This window comes from Aptenodytes forsteri, unplaced genomic scaffold (assembly GCF_000699145.1).
Source record: "Aptenodytes forsteri isolate BGI_AS27 unplaced genomic scaffold, ASM69914v1 Scaffold7, whole genome shotgun sequence".
Lineage (NCBI taxonomy): Eukaryota > Metazoa > Chordata > Aves > Sphenisciformes > Spheniscidae > Aptenodytes > Aptenodytes forsteri.
In genome coordinates, this window is record NW_008795919.1 from 2,403,268 (window position 1) to 2,420,518 (window position 17,251).

General features: G+C 44.6%; 1 protein-coding gene across 1 annotated transcript in view; it reads left to right on the forward strand.

Annotated features, from left to right (window-relative positions):
- Positions 1-17,251, forward strand: part of CSMD2 (CUB and Sushi multiple domains 2) — a 310,684-nt gene that overhangs the window by 225,381 nt on the left and 68,052 nt on the right. The window contains exons 28-35 of the mRNA XM_009284828.2: positions 998-1,136; positions 1,655-1,842; positions 9,108-9,302; positions 10,440-10,556; positions 12,779-12,892; positions 13,036-13,131; positions 15,307-15,510; positions 16,074-16,198. Coding sequence (XP_009283103.2) covers positions 998-1,136; positions 1,655-1,842; positions 9,108-9,302; positions 10,440-10,556; positions 12,779-12,892; positions 13,036-13,131; positions 15,307-15,510; positions 16,074-16,198 — 1,178 coding nt within the window. The remainder of the gene's footprint in view (positions 1-997; positions 1,137-1,654; positions 1,843-9,107; positions 9,303-10,439; positions 10,557-12,778; positions 12,893-13,035; positions 13,132-15,306; positions 15,511-16,073; positions 16,199-17,251) is intronic.

Sequence of the window (17,251 nt, forward strand, 5' to 3'; positions counted from 1 at the left end):
CTAAAGGTTAAGATCAAGGTAAATGGATACAGAGTAGATGCTTGTGGTTCTTCCTTAGCTTGACCTTCAGCTAAACTCTTCACTGTCTGTGCTGTGATTTCCTTCTCTGGTCGAGAGGGATAACAATTCTCGGTGCCTGCAGCCGGACTTGATTGAAGAAGTTGCTTTTCGGCCTTGGAGAAGGGTCTCAAGTTTAATCTCTACTGTGATCTTTATAGAATGGCCCCACTACATTTTACCTGATATCTGGAGATTCTTGTATATTTGCAGGGCTTTATAAAAGCCCACAAGATATACACACATGCTCGCTCCTTCATGGAGGGTCCTTGCAAGATTTGTTCTCTCCCATGCTAGGTCATTTCCAACTCGGTGTTTGCATTGCTGTAGGCTGGTTAGTTCAGACACCCGAGTTCAACACGAGACTCTGCTCCCCTCTCTCACCCCACCCCGAATCTGGGAGGATCGATCTGAGCAATGGGGGGAAGATTAGAGCATTGACCCTCATGAAGAGGCTGACAGTAATAAATCAGTCATGAGTATTTCCCACAGTGGAAATACATGCAGGCACTTTCAGCCTTAAAAAAGTAATAATGGATTTTTCAATCAGCTTGGCATTTAATGTGTCGGTGACTGTAATAAACACAAACAAGCCATTAGACCCAGACAACATGTTTTCACTTGTTTAGCAACTGTCCAGACTTTGACTGGGAGTTGCCTAAATAAATGCAACAGAAAAGCATAAAGCATCTCTGTCTCCTTCTGGTTGCTCACTTACATACCTTACTCTGTGTGTGTACCCTGTCTGGAGTAACAGAGCCCTTGTCTCTGCTAGGGCCACTGCAAGCTCTTGTAATACATATCTTGCTATCAGACAGCCTTGCAAACTGTCTCTCTGCCCCTTATCTATCCCCCTCTCTCCCCCGCCCCTGCATCTCATCTGCTATTTTTTAAGTTTCTCTAAGACAAAGCCTCATCCCTTTGCTTGATTGCCTTCCAGCTCCCTGTGGAGGTATCTTGACAGGACCGACAGGAGTGATCCTGTCCCCGCAGTACCCGGAGCCCTACCCGCCGGGGAAGGAGTGTGACTGGAAGCTGACCGTCTCTCCTGATTATGTCATTGCCCTGGTATTTAATACGTACGTACCTGAGAGCTCTTTGGTTCCACTTCTGTGGCTGCCTGTGGGGATGGGCAGAGGATGCCAGCGGTGGGGCACTGCCTGGATGAACTGGGTCTGCACAGGGGTCCTTTCCTCTCTGAAGGAACCAAACCTGGTATGACTGTCCCATAGTCCTTGGTAATCTGTTCTCAGATGTTACCTTAGTTTGGGAGAAGATGCACATATTTCAACTGTAGCTCCTCTTTGATATACCCATGGTTTTACAGAACATAACCGTGGAACTTGTACAGCATAGAAAGCCCCTGCAAGCAACACAGGATTATGCTTTTGTGCTCTTGACTGCATCACCAGTCCTCGAATCCTTACACATGGAACGGAGACAGAAATGTCCTGTACTTAGCTGAGGAGCTGTTTTGGGGCAGAAGCAGTCTCTCAGCTATGTAGTTGTACAGCCCGTCAAGACCACAGTCTCTGTTGTTCTCCAGAGGCTGCTGTAGCATGCTCATACTTCAAGCACTCTTCCTTTGGCTTTGCAGCTTCAGTTTGGAGCCTGGCTATGATTTTCTTCATATCTATGATGGACCCGATTCACTCAGCCCCCTGATCGGAAGCTTTTACGGCTCCCAGCTACCCGAGAGGATAGAGAGCAGCAGCAACAGCCTCTTCCTTGCTTTCCGAAGCGATGCATCAGTCAGCAACACCGGATTTGTCATTGACTACACAGGTAAGACCTGTCTGGGGATGCACCTGGCCCAGCTGACTCAGCAAATATGTGGGATTTTACCTGCATTTATTCTCAGGTTAAACTACCTAGCTGAAAACCAAATGGGAGAAGCTCTAAAAACTGTGGAAACCTCTCTTCAGGCAGTAATCCTGCTGTCTGTTTTGCTACCACGAAAGCTGATTAAGAGGCATGGGAGGGAAAATTGGGAGTTGAAGAGAGGGGATCCTATAGGCTGGCAGGAGAGCCGGGGAACATAACGTAGATAAGAGCAGCATAAAAGGACTGTTACGTGGCTGAGGATCAGTCACATGTGGCTGCTTCTGTGTGGGACTTTCATTAACAGAGAAGAAAATTTCTACATCTTTTTTTCTTTAAAGAAAATGGGAGGGAGATTCCCAGAAAGTATGTATTTATGTACATTTATGTGCAATCTTTCTTGCTCCAGACTGAATTTAAATAGTTCTATCTTCTTAGTGAGCAGAATATGCTGCTTCGTTGCAGATTTGAGCTTTCAGAGTACTAGAGAGTGCTGAATTGTTAACTGGTTATTAGGAATGCTCCACATTGCCATTGATTTCAGATTTATTCTTGGTGGCAAGAGCAAGAAAAGGAGATGCAGACATACATATCCAATATGGGATCTCGGTCTGAATTCCTGATACTGTCAGTCAAGAGCGTACCAAATGATTGGGTGGCTATAGCTAGAGGCGAGGATCATGGAGGTGGATGCTCAGCTCTCTTGAGTCAGTGGAGCTCTCCTGAAAGCTGTGCGTTTTTGCTTTACTTAAGATTCTAAAGCATCTACTTAAAAAATCACTAATAACTAGTAAAATGAACAGAATAGAGTGAGTTCACAGGTATCTGTGGTGTTAGAGCAGTGGCTTTTTTTTTTCTTGCTTGCTTGAGGAGGAACTAAAACATTGTGGTGGCTTCAGCTCTAATGGCGAGAGACAGGGGCAGTGGTTAGAGTTTTCCCTGTGTGCTTTTAGCTCTCTGTCGATGGAGCAAGCTGCAAAGTGACAGACCTGGCACTGCTGTTCTGGGAGATGGGGAAAAAAGGGAGGCTTTGGCAGAGTGTGTTCCTTGTTTGTGCGTAGGGTAGGTGGAAGAATGGAGTTGTTTACAAACCGTAGTAAAAAATACGCTCTGAAAAGCTGGATCTGATGAGCTGGATTACACAGAATGGAGAAAAGGATTAAAAACTGGGGAAAAAACAGGGCTAGAAAGAAACGATTCTTCAAGCCTGCTCTGGCCTATATGGACTAGATTGCAGTGTGGGACGAAAGCATTGATGGCTTCAGATGTACTGGATGCGTGCCACTATGAAACATGGCTTTGCATCCGTGGTGTACGCTGTGAAACAGGCTGTTGAGTCTTGTTGGCCCAACTGTGTGCTGTGGGAGCAGTAATAGCTTGTGCTGGAGAGCTGACGGGCTGCTGCTGTGTTTCCAGTGCTGCTGCTGCTTTCTCTGTGTGCTTGGGCAATTCTCTCTTCCTATACCCTGTCTCTGGTCTGTGGTTCCTGCTTTTGAATTTACCTGACCAGAGGTGAAATCATAGTGAAATGGCAATTCCTATTAGTTACGCTGAACAGATTAATTTCCCTCGGTAAAGTTACGAAATAATAAGACAATCAGCACTGCTTAAGATTCAAGAGATTAAAAGTTTTCTGCTCTCATTAGAATTAATTTTACTGAAAATTAAGTCTTGGGGTTTTTTTCTCTTCCTCTTTCTTTTTGGGCAGCCAGAAAGTAGTTAACAAATGAAATCTCATTAAATTAGGGTGGTTGTGTGATGCGTTGTTCTCCTAAACACTCCTACAGTGTTAATCGCGCCTACATACTTCCCACAAAGCCAAACTGCTGGGAGAAAAGAATGAGGCTTTAAGTTTGCTCATTAATTTCCCCGCACTTTAAAAGGAACCTGGGATTCAAGTCTGAGAAGCGGCAGAAAATAGAACTTTGGGGAATCGGAGGAAGAAGAAAAGAAAATGCAGGAGGGAGCATGTGTGAAAGAAAATCAAATACCGAGCTCGGCTCCTTGCCAGCGTGGAATCCCAAGTACAGTTCAAAGACACCGTCTTCTCTCAGCCGCCTCATTGTGTTTGGTCAGTGCTGCAGCCCACACAGGCTTCTGCCCCAAGCTCCCTAAATACCATATATCACCTATGTCAGCTGTGTGCGAAATACTGTTAATTACCAGGGGCTTTGTAGTCTTCTTTCGGTAATGTTTGGGGGAAAAAAAACAAAGCAGCCATCTGTCAGTCGCTCCTTGAAATCCTGAATCTTCTCTGGGACTGGGACTGTATCGCTAGCCTGCAGCCATGCTGTGTCGGGTGAATTTCAAACAGCCTCAGCACTTCATTTGAAATTGTTTCAGGGGCAACGGCTCTTCAAGAGAAAGTTGTCCTCTGGGGCCAGGAGGAATGGAGAAAACAGAGAGAGAAGAATGAATTTGGCTTTTATTACGCCAGTTTTTGCATAGAGCATGACAGTGAGAATGAAGTGGGAATGCAGCAATGCCATAGAAAGGTGTTTGAGGGCAGATCTTCAGCCAGGCAATTTCCCAGTTTAGCTACACTCATATAGTACACCAGCAGGATTTCTGATAGATTAACTCCTATATTTTGCTTTGCACCCATGATGCACTGTCAGCTGTGCAGCAGAATGAAAAATCAAAGTAAGGTTGCCAGCGAAGAAACCTTAAGTGTGCTTTCCCCCCACACTTAAATTTACAGAGGTTTGGTTTACTGCCTGCACAAAGCCTTGGCTTGATTCACAGGGTCAGGTGAAACTTAAATGCAATAGTTTGGGATTTCAGCTGGGGAGGAATTTATTCTTGGGATGACTTAGCAGTAGGGAGTAGATTTTTTGGATTCAGGCTGGTTCCTGAAAAGGAAGACATGCTCCGCTCAGGCATCCCGTTTAAGATCTGTTGAAGTTACCATAATCCTTAACAAAGTGCTTGTTTGCAACACCAGCTTAGTTAACGTTGTCATTTCTGTGAAAGCAGTGAGCTGTGTTCGTAGCAAGTTCGCTTGAGCCCAACAAGAATTAGTCTAACAAAGCAAAAGGATAAGTTCTTGATTACAAAAATAGGAAAGTCAGTTACAAAACAAAAGCTTAAACGCAGGAAAGAGGTGGCTTGCAATATACCTAGAATTTATCTCTTGTTCCAGTTGTTGTTTAAAATTTTTTTAAGTGTCTCAGCTACAGAAAACTAAGGTTTTTACCTCAGTATCTCTGAGGTAAAATACACGTAGTATCTCTACATGTATTATCTTTTGAACCAGGATAATATTTGTGTGTCTTAGTTACACTTGGGAGATTTCTGGTTACAGAGCAACACTGGATAAGTTTCAAAACCTGTTTCCAGTCAATTTAAAAGACCCCCTGGTATGAGGGTCTTCCATTAAGCTGCATTTGCCAGAAAATGCTACCAGAAACTCTCTTAAATTTGGCCAGGGATGAATCTCTAATGTGAAGATTATCTTTTCTGATTGGGAAACCAACTGAATTCCAATAATCAGTTTACATTGCAGCATCTCACAAACCACAGGTTTTAAGATACATTTTATGTATTGATAGACTGATATTTTTAAATTGAGACCACGCTTTGTTAGTAATGTAAAGGGCAGGGTAGTCGTTTGGAGAGCCTTTCCCAAATTAATCCCCCTCCCTATATTCTGTTGTCATGGTTACAGAAGCAGGTCAAACTCCATCAGTCACTGCCTCCATCCGAGCAACGTATCCTGATGGGTTGGCGCTGAATGGGACCCAAGGTGCGCGTTTAGGTTTGGCTCCTCGTGCTGGGGGCAGAGGGTGGGAAGGAGTTTCCAGGCTGGATACTCCGAAGCAGGAGGTTTTCTCATGCTTTTTAGTACTTCCTGTTTCTGTTGTGGGCCAGAAGTGAAGAGGCGTGAAATTGAAAGCAAATGAAGCAGAACTGATTACTTTTCACCCTTCCAAAGGAAAGGGGAAAAAAAACCCCACCAAACCCCAAGCCTTACTTCAAATCCGTTATTATTTCACCAGAACTATTTTGCCTATCCTGAGCTTATAAACATATATTCAGCATTACTTACGGGTTACTTAAGGTGGAAATTCCCCACAGAAACACTATTCTGTAAAATCCGTTGCAAAGCAAGCTGTTTAAAAACATCCAGTACTGTTTGCTGTTAAAACGGTCGGACATGGGAGGTGGCGCTTGACCCTAAAACAACTTGCATTTGAAAAACAGATCTGTCCTTTGGAAAAGGTAGTCCGTTTAGCTGGGATGAGTCGGGGGATGCTGGGCTCTGGTGAGCTGGTGTGGCAGCAGGCAAGCAGCTCGGGCCAAGGCTGCACCTGGTCTTCAAAATCTTCAGTATCTGATGACTGTTGTGAAAGAAAAACTGTCTTCTAGACAATTTCTCCTGGGGTTGCTTTAAGGCTTCGCTCTTTTTAAAGGCTTGCACATGTTCACAGATGTGGGGTTCATGATGTGCTGGGTGGACAACTGCTCTCCGGTGAAGCTGTTCTCGAACATACAGACGAAAGCCTGACCTCCTGGTCTAGGAGCTTATGCAGGCTTTGAGTTTTTCTTGGGAAAGGAGAGAGGAAACACAGAAAATTCTGCTTTCTGTGGACTAATGAGCCAGTTCTCATGGCATTTTTGTCTTGACTCTTTTCTAAACATTTGGCAGCCTGAATCCATGTTAATTGGGACATCAGGGTAAAGTCCTCGATTTCTGAAGTGTCTGAGTGAAAATAAAACATTAATTCTAAATGAGCAAGCTGTGCTGTACTCACTTCATAGCCTAATAAATCAAAGGCTGGGAAAGCTGTGGCTTTCCCACATCCCTCTACGAGTCTTTTGCTGTCACCACGCAACCAAATACTTCCTTAAAGTTGAGCTCCTGCCTCCCTTTGTAGCCTACTGCTGAGGATCATCGGGGCAGTTCATCTGCAGAGGAGTGTTCAGCTGGAGATATGCGTAGGACTAGTGTGTCAGGATGCATCGTCCTCTAAGGTGAGTGGTGTCCCTGAAGGCACAGACCCTCAAGGGAACAGAGAAACAGTCAAGAATGAGGAAAACGCAACAAAAGCAGTGGGGCTGTTGCTCAGCAATCAGCCACCACCTTTTTTTTCAGCAGTTGACAGAGTGACTTGAGCACTGAATGTCATGATTTTTCAAAGCAAGAGCAGAGGCTGAGATCAAGCACATGGCTAAGACATCTGACAGCCAGGTGGGAGGGTGATTGACAGGTTGAAGCCACATCAACTTGTTAGATGAAAGGCAGTGAGAGTGTTCAAAATAACGAGAGGCATAAAGTGGTCAGAAGGAAGCCGTTGGGTGCAGCTTTTGTATGAAAGGGTCTAAAAGTGAATATTAGCAATTCAGAGAAATAAAGGCTTGTGGAGTGAAAAAATATTTTGGAAAAGTAGATGAAGAATTTACACTTTCAAATGGCTTGTGTGCTACAGTGGACTCTGGGCCATGCAACTGCACTGCTCGTCTTCGGTGCCCTGGTTGACTGATGCCCAGAAGCAATTCATCACCTCTGTGGGCTGTGATGACCAGTCTGTACAGGAATATTCCGTTGACTTGTAGTAATGGTAAAGGGTCACTGCTCCAGCTACGGCTGATGTCTCACAAGCATAAGGATGAATGAGGAGGGAATGTGTTCACCTGAGCTGACCAGAGAGCCAAGGGCTTTGCTTTCCAGTGCTGTGACTGAAACAAGCTTTTTGGTCCTGATATCTTACTCATAATAATCAAGATTTCTTTTTTGTGTCTAGCTGGTGTCTCAGCAGGACCTACTGACAGATCACAGACAGGAAATAATGGGATAAAAATATTTGTTGAATTCTTTTGTCTTAGAACCCCAATCTTCTCCGTCATGTTCTGAGTATCAGAGCTCTCTCTTGAATGCTGCGGTAATCATGCTTCTAGGCACATGTGTGTCTCTTCCCAGGATGAGATAAACTGGAACATCTTGTTATTTCGTTGGGGAACAGGGTTGCTCAAAGGAAAAGTGGCTTGTCCAAAGTTCGTGCAGCAAGACACCACTAACGTAGAGGAGAACCCAGGGCTTAATGATTTAAAGTTTGATGATACAAGTGTGTGATGGTCTGTGAGGAGCATTGAGGTTGACCACTCTGTGGCTCCCAAAGTAGGGAACTGGTGTCCTAGGAAAAACCGTTGGCCGTACTTCTGCGGGTCAGGGCAGCTGTTCCTGGTGGAAACATTTCACATCCTCTTGTGCCCTGTTTACCTGGATCGCTAGCTAGTGGTACAGCTGTTGTGTAAAGGAGACCATAGAGCTAATCCTATTTTTCACTGCAAACAAAGAAACAAAAGCAAGATCTGGGGGTTTTACTGTTTTCTGCTTCTCCCTCCACCACTTCCCCAAATACTAAAAGCCCATGATTTAATGCTTAGACACATTATAATTGTTCACAGACCCACTGCTCTCAGAAAAGCCCTCATCTTTAATGAGCTATTTCCAAATGACAAAAGAGCAGGATTAATCAAAGCCTCTAATTATATTTCATGCAGGAAAAAAAAAAAAAGAAAAAAGCCCTCAGAAGAAGGAGGAAAGAAATATCCAAGTCCTGACAGCTCTGTAGTCTTTACTGGAGTTTTCTTATGTAAATGGGGTTTTTAACTCTGCAGGGCATAGTGAACAGAGAAAAATGTCTTCATTTTGTCTAACTGCTTGTAATCATTTTGCCATAATTGCAGCCGTGCTGCACATCTGGAGAGTCAACCAGCTAGCACATGGCACTATGTATTTCCATGGTGAGAGCAGGCAGCTCTTCGATGTGGGAATGATAGGTGCCAAAGAGATAATGTGAACAGATGTAGCACATCTGAAATATGTTGCGTGTTCAATCTGTGTTTATATGCCCTGGTTTGCAAAGTTCCTTACAGCCCGTCCCCTGTGCAAGAAAGGAGAGCGAGTGTGGATAGTTAAATCAAAGCTTTGCCTCCTTGATTGGATTTTGGGTAGCAGTAAATATGTGTGTGAACTGAAGCCTTCTTTCTTCCAGTATACTGTGCTGGAGCTGAGCATCAGAGAATGCTCTGGACCAGAATCTGACCTGTATAATTCCCCAGATTCAGCAGCATGAGAGAATGCTCGCAATCTAAACTGCAAATGGTACTGGTCTTTATGCTTAAGTGGGATTCCCAGATGAGAAAAGCCAAAAAACATGCCGTTGACCAAAATTTTAGAGTAGCTGTATCAGACCAGTAAAGATCTTGGCAATTTTCTCTTGCAGAAAATCCCCGGGAGTCATGCTTCGATCCTGGATCAATTAAGAATGGCACACGAGTGGGTACGGATCTGAAGCTGGGATCTACAATTACCTACTACTGTGACGGAGGGTATGACATTGAAGGGGTCTCCACGCTGACGTGCGTAATGGGCGGGGATGGAAAACCCACGTGGAACAAACCTCGACCTACCTGTACAGGTAAGGCTCAAGGGGAAAAGGTGAGTAGAGAATGATCTGCCTGTCACCAAATACTTCAGCAGTTTATCCTAATGCAAAGCTTGATGTCATGTTTGCATAGAGCTGCTTGCAAGGGGACAGAGGTGTGTGTTCTCAGTGTTTCATAATTTTTCTTTTTTTTTTTTAACACCCTGAGGTTGGAAGAGCTAACTTATATGTGAAGTTTCTTGAAACTCCGTTTGAGGGAGAGAGAGAGAAAACTGGACAGAACAGATTATCTGCATGACAAAACCTGCATCCTAGTGCAGGGCAGGATTCAGGAAGCCACTTAAATGTTTGCTTAACCTGATCCCTGCTAAACAAAGCCCTGAAGCATGTGCTTTCCTTGAAACTCCTTTTGAGAGAGAGAGAAAACTGGACAGATTATCTGCATGACAAAACCTGCATCCTAGTGCAGGGCAGGATTCAGGAAGCCACTTAAATGTTTGCTTAACCTGATCCCTGCTAAACAAAGCCCTGAAGCATGTGCTTTCCTGAGCGGGGTCAGAGTTTATTGAGAAAACAGAAGGCAATTTTTTCTTACGGGTTCTGTGGGGTTTTTTGTTTTGTTTTCTGGCTTAATGAGAAAATGGTTCAAATGATGGGTTTGCAGTCAGACCTTCTTAATCTGAGAAGTGAGTCAAGAGATAGCTGTCAGTCTGTGGTGACTGGAAGAATGAAATCTCCGACGCAGAAAGGCGCTGGCGGGGAGGACGCCGTTCCCGCTGGAGCCAGGCCCCTGCCACTGAGAAAAGGTGAAAAGAGTAGTAGGAGCTTGTTCTGTCAGGTCCTGAGCTTTAAGGTCGGCTGGAGAGCAGTGCGAATCACACATTAGGCTACGACACCATACACGGCATCCCTTAGCCTTGCCGTGGTCTTGATAATTAAATGTGAAGCAGGCATGAACTCAGGTTAGGGTAAGCCTTGCTTTTCTTAAGTAAAGCGAGAGCTGCAGTGCCTGAAGTGTGGAATCGGTCGTGGCTGGGGGCAGCTGACGTTGCACGGCGTTACAGCGCGCGGGCGGGGGTGGATCTCAAAGCAGCAGGAAAAAGGCTGGTGTTTTGAGGCGGGCTTTGGTAAGGGTACGCTCGGTGATCTCTTCTTGACTTTCTCTTACAGCACCCTGTGGCGGTCAGTACACAGGCTCCGACGGCATCGTCCTCTCTCCAAATTATCCCCAGAACTACACCAGCGGACAAGTCTGCCTGTACTTCATCGTTGTGCCAAAGGACTATGGTATCGTTTCTGGATGGTTTTTGAAAATCTGTCCTACTGTAATGCAACTCTCTTGTTTGGGTTTTTTTGTTTGAACAAAGCAGTAGAATAAGTGCATATATAAATGGAGATAAGGGAGATTGGAAAATAAATGCTATGTGTACGTCGCTGTAGTCGGTAAGGATGATGGGAATTTTCTGAAATTCAAAATCTGTCAAAAAGGAGGGGACAAAAAAACCCAAGCCTAACAAAAAACACCATCTTGCGATTCCCCTTCCAGTTCCTGCACTGTATCCAGTCATGCAGAGTTGAAAAATCAGCAAAAAAAAAATATTCATCTTGCGATTCCTTCCAGTTCCTGCACTGTATCCAGTCATGCAGAGTTGAAAAATCAGCAAAAAAAAAATATTCATGGTGATTAATGTTAGCAGCAGACTCAGAGGACCTCCGAGAGTACAAAATGTATTTACCATAAACATATGCTAACTGTGGTGCTAAATAATCTGTCTGCGCAGAGAAGCACATAAATGTATAGTTTTGTGGATGTGCAGCTATGGTACTTATGACTAATTTTTATTTTTAAATAACATGTAAATTAAATTTTAAAACTAGATCCAAACAAAAGCCAGATCCATTTAAATGGACCGGCGTTCTTTTTATAGAGTCCAGTGCTGCTTAATTTTGGTCAGAGCTTGAATACAAGAATGATTGATGTTCTAGAAACCTTTGAGGCAGCTAGCTGGATATTAGTACTGGTTAACGTATTTTCTTGTTTGAAGGAATTTAAAGTTCTTAAAGAGCACTTGCACTGACAGCTCTGGCAGGTGAAGGTCTCTAAATTCTGTTATTTGATACTGCTTCTCGGTGTGTTATATTGATCTAGACAGTCCCCACGGTCTTTTCGGTTGTTTGTGGTTTCCTTTGCTAAGATAGCAAGGTGTGACATGAGGGTGCTATGTACAGACGTGGGTTATAAGCTCCTTTCACTCGAATTGCCCTTCTGCCTGTGTGCAGGTAGTTACAGCGGAGTTCCTGGATCTAACTGATGAAATACTGCACTGTTCTCTTACACCTCTTAACGTGTTTTGCTATAACTGATCTTGATACATAGAAACACAATAAGTAGAGGGCTAGACAGTCTTGATCTGCAAGTCTGACTTTTGCCTATGGTAGGATGACAGCTAAATGAGTTTCTCTTCTCCACCTGCTAGCTTTCCATAGCTTCATTAAAAAAAAGCAGGAAAACCATTAGTGGTGAATGTTACACATTTCCCATCTCTTTCACTTCTCAGATTCTGTGTACAGCAGGCATCAGGGTGTGCTATTGTCAATTTTTCAGTGTTCCCAGCATCAAAGCTGTGCTGGAAACCTGAATGTGCAGGAAACAAATGTCATAGCTTGGTGGATGATGAATTTCACAGCAAGAGACCTCTCAGCTTGTGAATCTGCAACTGGGCACTTACAACTTGAAAATGCAAAGCTAGGAGAAGGAGACAAAGGGGAGGAAAAAATCTTCTAAGTACAGATTTGGGAGGAAAAAAACCTGCTATTATATTCTGAAAAATAAAGATAAATAACTAAAGTCTCTTTGTTCTAGCTAAAAAAATGCTCTGATCCTCTCATTATTTCCTCCCTTTTATAAGCTCTGTCTGCTCCTTGGTGCATTTACAATGTATGCAGTAAGACCCAGAGCACTGCACGGCTCCCTCGTTAGCAGTCTCTGTAGACAGGCTTAGGACTGACGGTTAATAAAATTGTGAGTGTCCTCTGTCCCTAGCTGTCATCCTCCCTGACCAGAGAGGTTCAGTCTAGAAATCGAGTTCTTCAGGATGGGGATTGTTATTTTGTTCAGGTTTTGTACAATGCCTAACCCAGCGCTTCATGACAGAGGTTCAATACAAATAATAAATAATAATTATCAGTTGGTGAAATTATATACCTTGTGTTATGTAGGCAGGCAAATGGGATGACTCATAAAAGAATCCCTTTTGGCCTATGAATCAGTGTTAAAGCATATTGGCAAGTGAACACGGGGGAGGCTGGTTGCTGCTTCTGTTATGCCTACTTTGTGGATAAATAAAGGGCTCCCATCTTCCAGGGCTGTCAGTCAGGCCCTTTTTATCTTTGCCAAACTCCTGAAATAAAAGAAGGTGAAATGCCTCAGCTCCAGGCCTCGGCTGTGTGGGGACAGCAGTGCGGCTCATCCCGCTGCCCGCCCCGACCGGTGCTCCCTCTCTTGGCAGTGGTCTTTGGGCAGTTCGCCTTCTTCCAGACCGCGCTCAACGACATCATCGAAGTCCACGATGGCCCCAACCAGCACTCCCGGCTCCTCAGCTCCCTCTCGGGCTCTCATACAGGTAGGGAACGTGTCCCTGTTGCTGCTGGGAAAAGCGAGTCAAAAATACAGCCTGCCATTTAACACCTTGTTCTGTGCATCCCATTTGTGTAGCTAATGCTGTAATCTCTGTCTCTCCTGTTTTATCTCTTTCTCCTCATCTAGGTGAATCTTTACCATTAGCTACCACCAACCAGATTCTCATAAAATTTAGTTCCAAGGGTCAATCTACGGCCAAAGGTTTTCATTTTGTCTACCAAGGTGAGTACCGTTGTGTTCTGGAGATGTCGTCAGGTTGGTCCCGAGATAATGCTCAAAAATACAGTGATGTCTTGAAGTGTCCTGAACTGCTTTTGGTGTCTGTGGGTCCTTGCACGCCTTCTGTCTGAACAGGAAATGTCACAGGAGATTAAGATTATTTTGGTAGCAGTGAACTTGCAGGGCTGTCTGGCTTCTGTAGGTGCTTTGTATTCAGACCTTCCATTTTCACTCAGCTTCAACCCTCGCACGTCCCAGGATTAGTATCAGAAGTATCTCATTGAATCATGCCCTAAGTACACAGTGAGTTCTTGAGATTTATACCCAAGCAATTTTTCCTACTGGCGTTTTAGCATATTTCTCGGTGTAAGCAGCTGAACGCTTGTCTAGCAGCTCTGTAAAATCCTTCCTCTCCGAGAGTCATAGGCTTAGGTCTCCTGCTGTCAGACTTTTGCCCCTTGATCCTTTCAGTAACAGCTTGCATTGCATTGGGCAAGTCCCACTTAGAGATTTTAAAGTAGTAAATAGAAAGTGATGCACAGAATAGTGGGAAAACAGAAGGGCTTTCTCACCCACATGCTTTGTACAGCTATCTGTGGTTCAGCCAAGCTTTTACATGCACGTTACTGTAAAGTGGGGACAGGCAGCAGGGGCAACCTGTGCCTTCTCCAGGGGCGAAGTGAAGCATGATTTGGGTTTTATAGTATCCAGCGATTTGTTCTCTTGAATTTCTGCCTAATTATTGTAAAACGACTGTAGTTCTGATAGTAATCTTTAAAGATTTCAGCAAAGCAAAGGTTTTGATGAAATCAGTAAGGATTACCTCCTCCCTCCTGCATGCTAATTATGAGCTGCACACTCTTCAGTGATTACTGCGTGGAAAGCAGGAGTAAAAGAAAGAGCCAGCCCTGGTTTTGATCTGCCTGGCCAGGCTTTAATGGCATTTCCTCTCATTTTTACACAAACAAGGAGTTCTCTCTCCCAAAGCCTCCCGCATCAGCCTCCCCCATCCAGTGATGCACGTGTATGGCAAGCTCCCCCGAGGTGAAGGAGGCGGAAGCCTGAAGCAGCGTGTTGAAAGCAGCCTGAACTGGAGAGCGGAGCTGCAGGGTCAAGCACCCAGGCACGATTCTTTCCATGGTTTGGAAAGAGGCCAAGCACGTGCTCGTCGGTCACAAATGGCTGAGCTGGGGTTATGTGAGCAGGGGTACAGATCCATGAGTATTTTGGCTATCTTGGATTTGCCCAAAGTAGTGCATCATCCTAAGTGGCTCCTTTCTGCCTCTCCGTTCCCCTCCCCAGACCACTGACACACTTCAGCTTCTTGCTGATCATCTTGCCTGATGCCTTTGACAGCGGGTTTGACGTTCATCTCTCTGAATCAAATTCAAATCAAACACTATAGCTAATGCGCTCATCATCTTTGTGTTTTCCCCCCTTCCAGCAACTTGGGCGTTAAACACTAATAAGTTGTAAAGCAACTCAGAGAAAAATCTAAATTGATTTCTTCTTCAGCAATAGACATTTCTGTGACTCGTTTCTCCCCTCACTTATCTGTCAGACTCTCCATTTCTTTCTTTGACTGTTGTTTCCAGTATTGAGCAGGAATGCAGGCAATTTCAACAGTTGGTGATGCAGCATCACAACTTAAATTCCCCTTTTCTTTCTCTTACCCTTCTCATCATGAAGAAGATTGTTTAGAATTGCTGTCCTTTATAGTAATGAGGCCAAGTGAGCTGAGAAACCTGAAGGGTTTTCTGCTGAGGCTCTAGCATTATATGGCAAACCAACTTTTTGGAAAGTCGCGGCTGAATGCCTTGGTTTCCCTATTATAAATGACCTTTCTGATGTGCTGATAAGTTTTCTGAAGGCAAACAGTCTCATCTTAGAAAGCATGCATGGTTCTGTAATGTCCTAGCTGCTTTTACTGCTGTTACTTACTCAAGTAACACTTGAATTGACAGAAGTTTGAGTGAAATGTTATTTGTTTTTCTTCTCAATGGTCATGTTTGGATTCAGCCGCTCTCTGGGCTTTAGGTATAATCAGATTCCTATGTTGTTTTTAACATATCTTTAACTTGGTACTTCATATTTCACGTTTGCTCTAACCGTTTTTCGTTTTGTTTTTGCTTTGCAATTGCACACTCCCCTGCTGGTTCCTCCTGTCTGCAATGCAAGCGGTTCCGCGGACCAGTGCCGCCCAGTGCAGCTCGGTCCCGGAGCCTCGCTACGGCCGGCGGCTGGGCAGCGATTTCGCGGTGGGGGCGGTGGTGCGGTTCGAGTGCAGCGCTGGCTACATGCTCCAGGGCTCCCGGAGCATCGAGTGCCTCACCATGCCCGGGGCACTGGCTCAGTGGAACGTTTCGGTACCCACCTGTGTGGGTAGGTATCTTTGGGTTTTGGGGAAGTCCAGACAAAGTGGTTCAGCAGTTTGTGCTAGAAAAATAAATTACATCCTTTGGGGTGGTTAAAAAAAACACAGACAGCCCACAACACAAAACCAAAACACCAACGAAACAAAAAACCCCCAACTATTTCATACCTCCTACATACAAAAGCCAGGCCTGCCTATGAACAAGGGCAGTTAACCCCAAATGTCAGGGAGGGGACCTTTTGATCCAATACTCAGTTGTGGGATCTGGCACAGCATCTAGAGTAAATTAGATCTGTCTGAAAGCTGCTTTCATCTTTGGAGGAGAGCAGTTCCTAGAGAACCGGTCTCGTGGGCTGATGTACCCAGTGTTCCCCACACCTAAGGGCTGTGCACTGCTTGTGTTAGAAGTTATATGAGAGATTTACTGAAAAGAGGATTATTCAAACAAACCTTATCCTTAAATCATGAGCCAATTCTGCTTGCTTTTTGTCCATGGACAGATGTTTTAAAGAGAATGTTTTAGTATAAAGCCAAGTCCTTCCATGTTCAAGCATTACTTTGCTTATTTCAGTGCCATGTGGTGGAAATTTGACTGAACGCAAAGGAACCATCCTGTCCCCTGGCTTCCCTGAGCCATACCTGAATAGCCTCAACTGCGTGTGGAAGATAACAGTCCCCGAAGGAGCAGGAATACAGGTACAGTGTTAGCAGCTGTCGCTGCAGCGTGAGCTAGAGAGGAGAACGCACAGTATCTGGTGCACTTAAAGAGGCCACGTGTTACGAAGTTGCTGCTCCTCATAGGAAAGAGATCGATTGAATGTGTAGTTCTCTGGAATCAGACATTCATTTACACTATGACTGCCAAAAGCGGGTAATATTTCAATGGATTTTTGCCTCCTGGAAGCACTCTCCGTGGGAAATCAACTGGAGCCATGCGGCTGTTCTGGTGTAACAAAATAATTGTGGTATTTTGGGCATATATTTTTATACTGCTTAATTATGCAATGTTGAAAGCAATGAAAGCTACACCAAGGAAGAGTTGCTTGCTTGGAGTGCCTGCGTGGATTTGTTATGCCAGCAGAGTTGCAGCAGTGTGATTATACAATTACAGCTTTGCTGTTCATTGTCTCCAGGTAAATGAGCTCTCTCTGTGGTCCCTATCATTCCTCTGCAGAAATAGTCATGCAGACTAGAGGATGTTGAGAATTAAGCCCAACGTCACAGACCGAACCTTAGATAAAGTTCCCATTCAGCACATACATGCCTTGTCCTCCCAGAAGGCATCTCGCCGTGCGTTGCCCTGACACCAGTTGACGCACAGGATATGGATTCTTTAACAGGTTCATTCATTCCACAGGCCTCATTATCACACGGTTTCTTTCTTCTTCTTTACACCACTTTGTCTGCGAGGGTTTTGTTCATTAAGTGCTTTTATTTCTCTATCGTGTATTTGGCTAATAGACTTGTAGGTGGGTTCCTCTCTCTGCAGCGCTCACAGCTGTTGGCACACAGCAGTTGTGTTTCTCTCAACAGTTTTATTGATACATCAGCTCTGCCTTGCTGGATTGCAGTCCTGCTCTCCCAGAGGGGGGCCTTACCTGGTGCCACCATCATGACTCAAACCGAAACCTGAACCTGGGTCTGGGGTGGCAGAGCTGGTGGGAGCAGCACCGGGGGCTTCACAGCAAAACAGCACAAGCCTGGAATAATATTTTGTGCCCTCTGCCAGGCTTTCACTGTGTCCAGTCC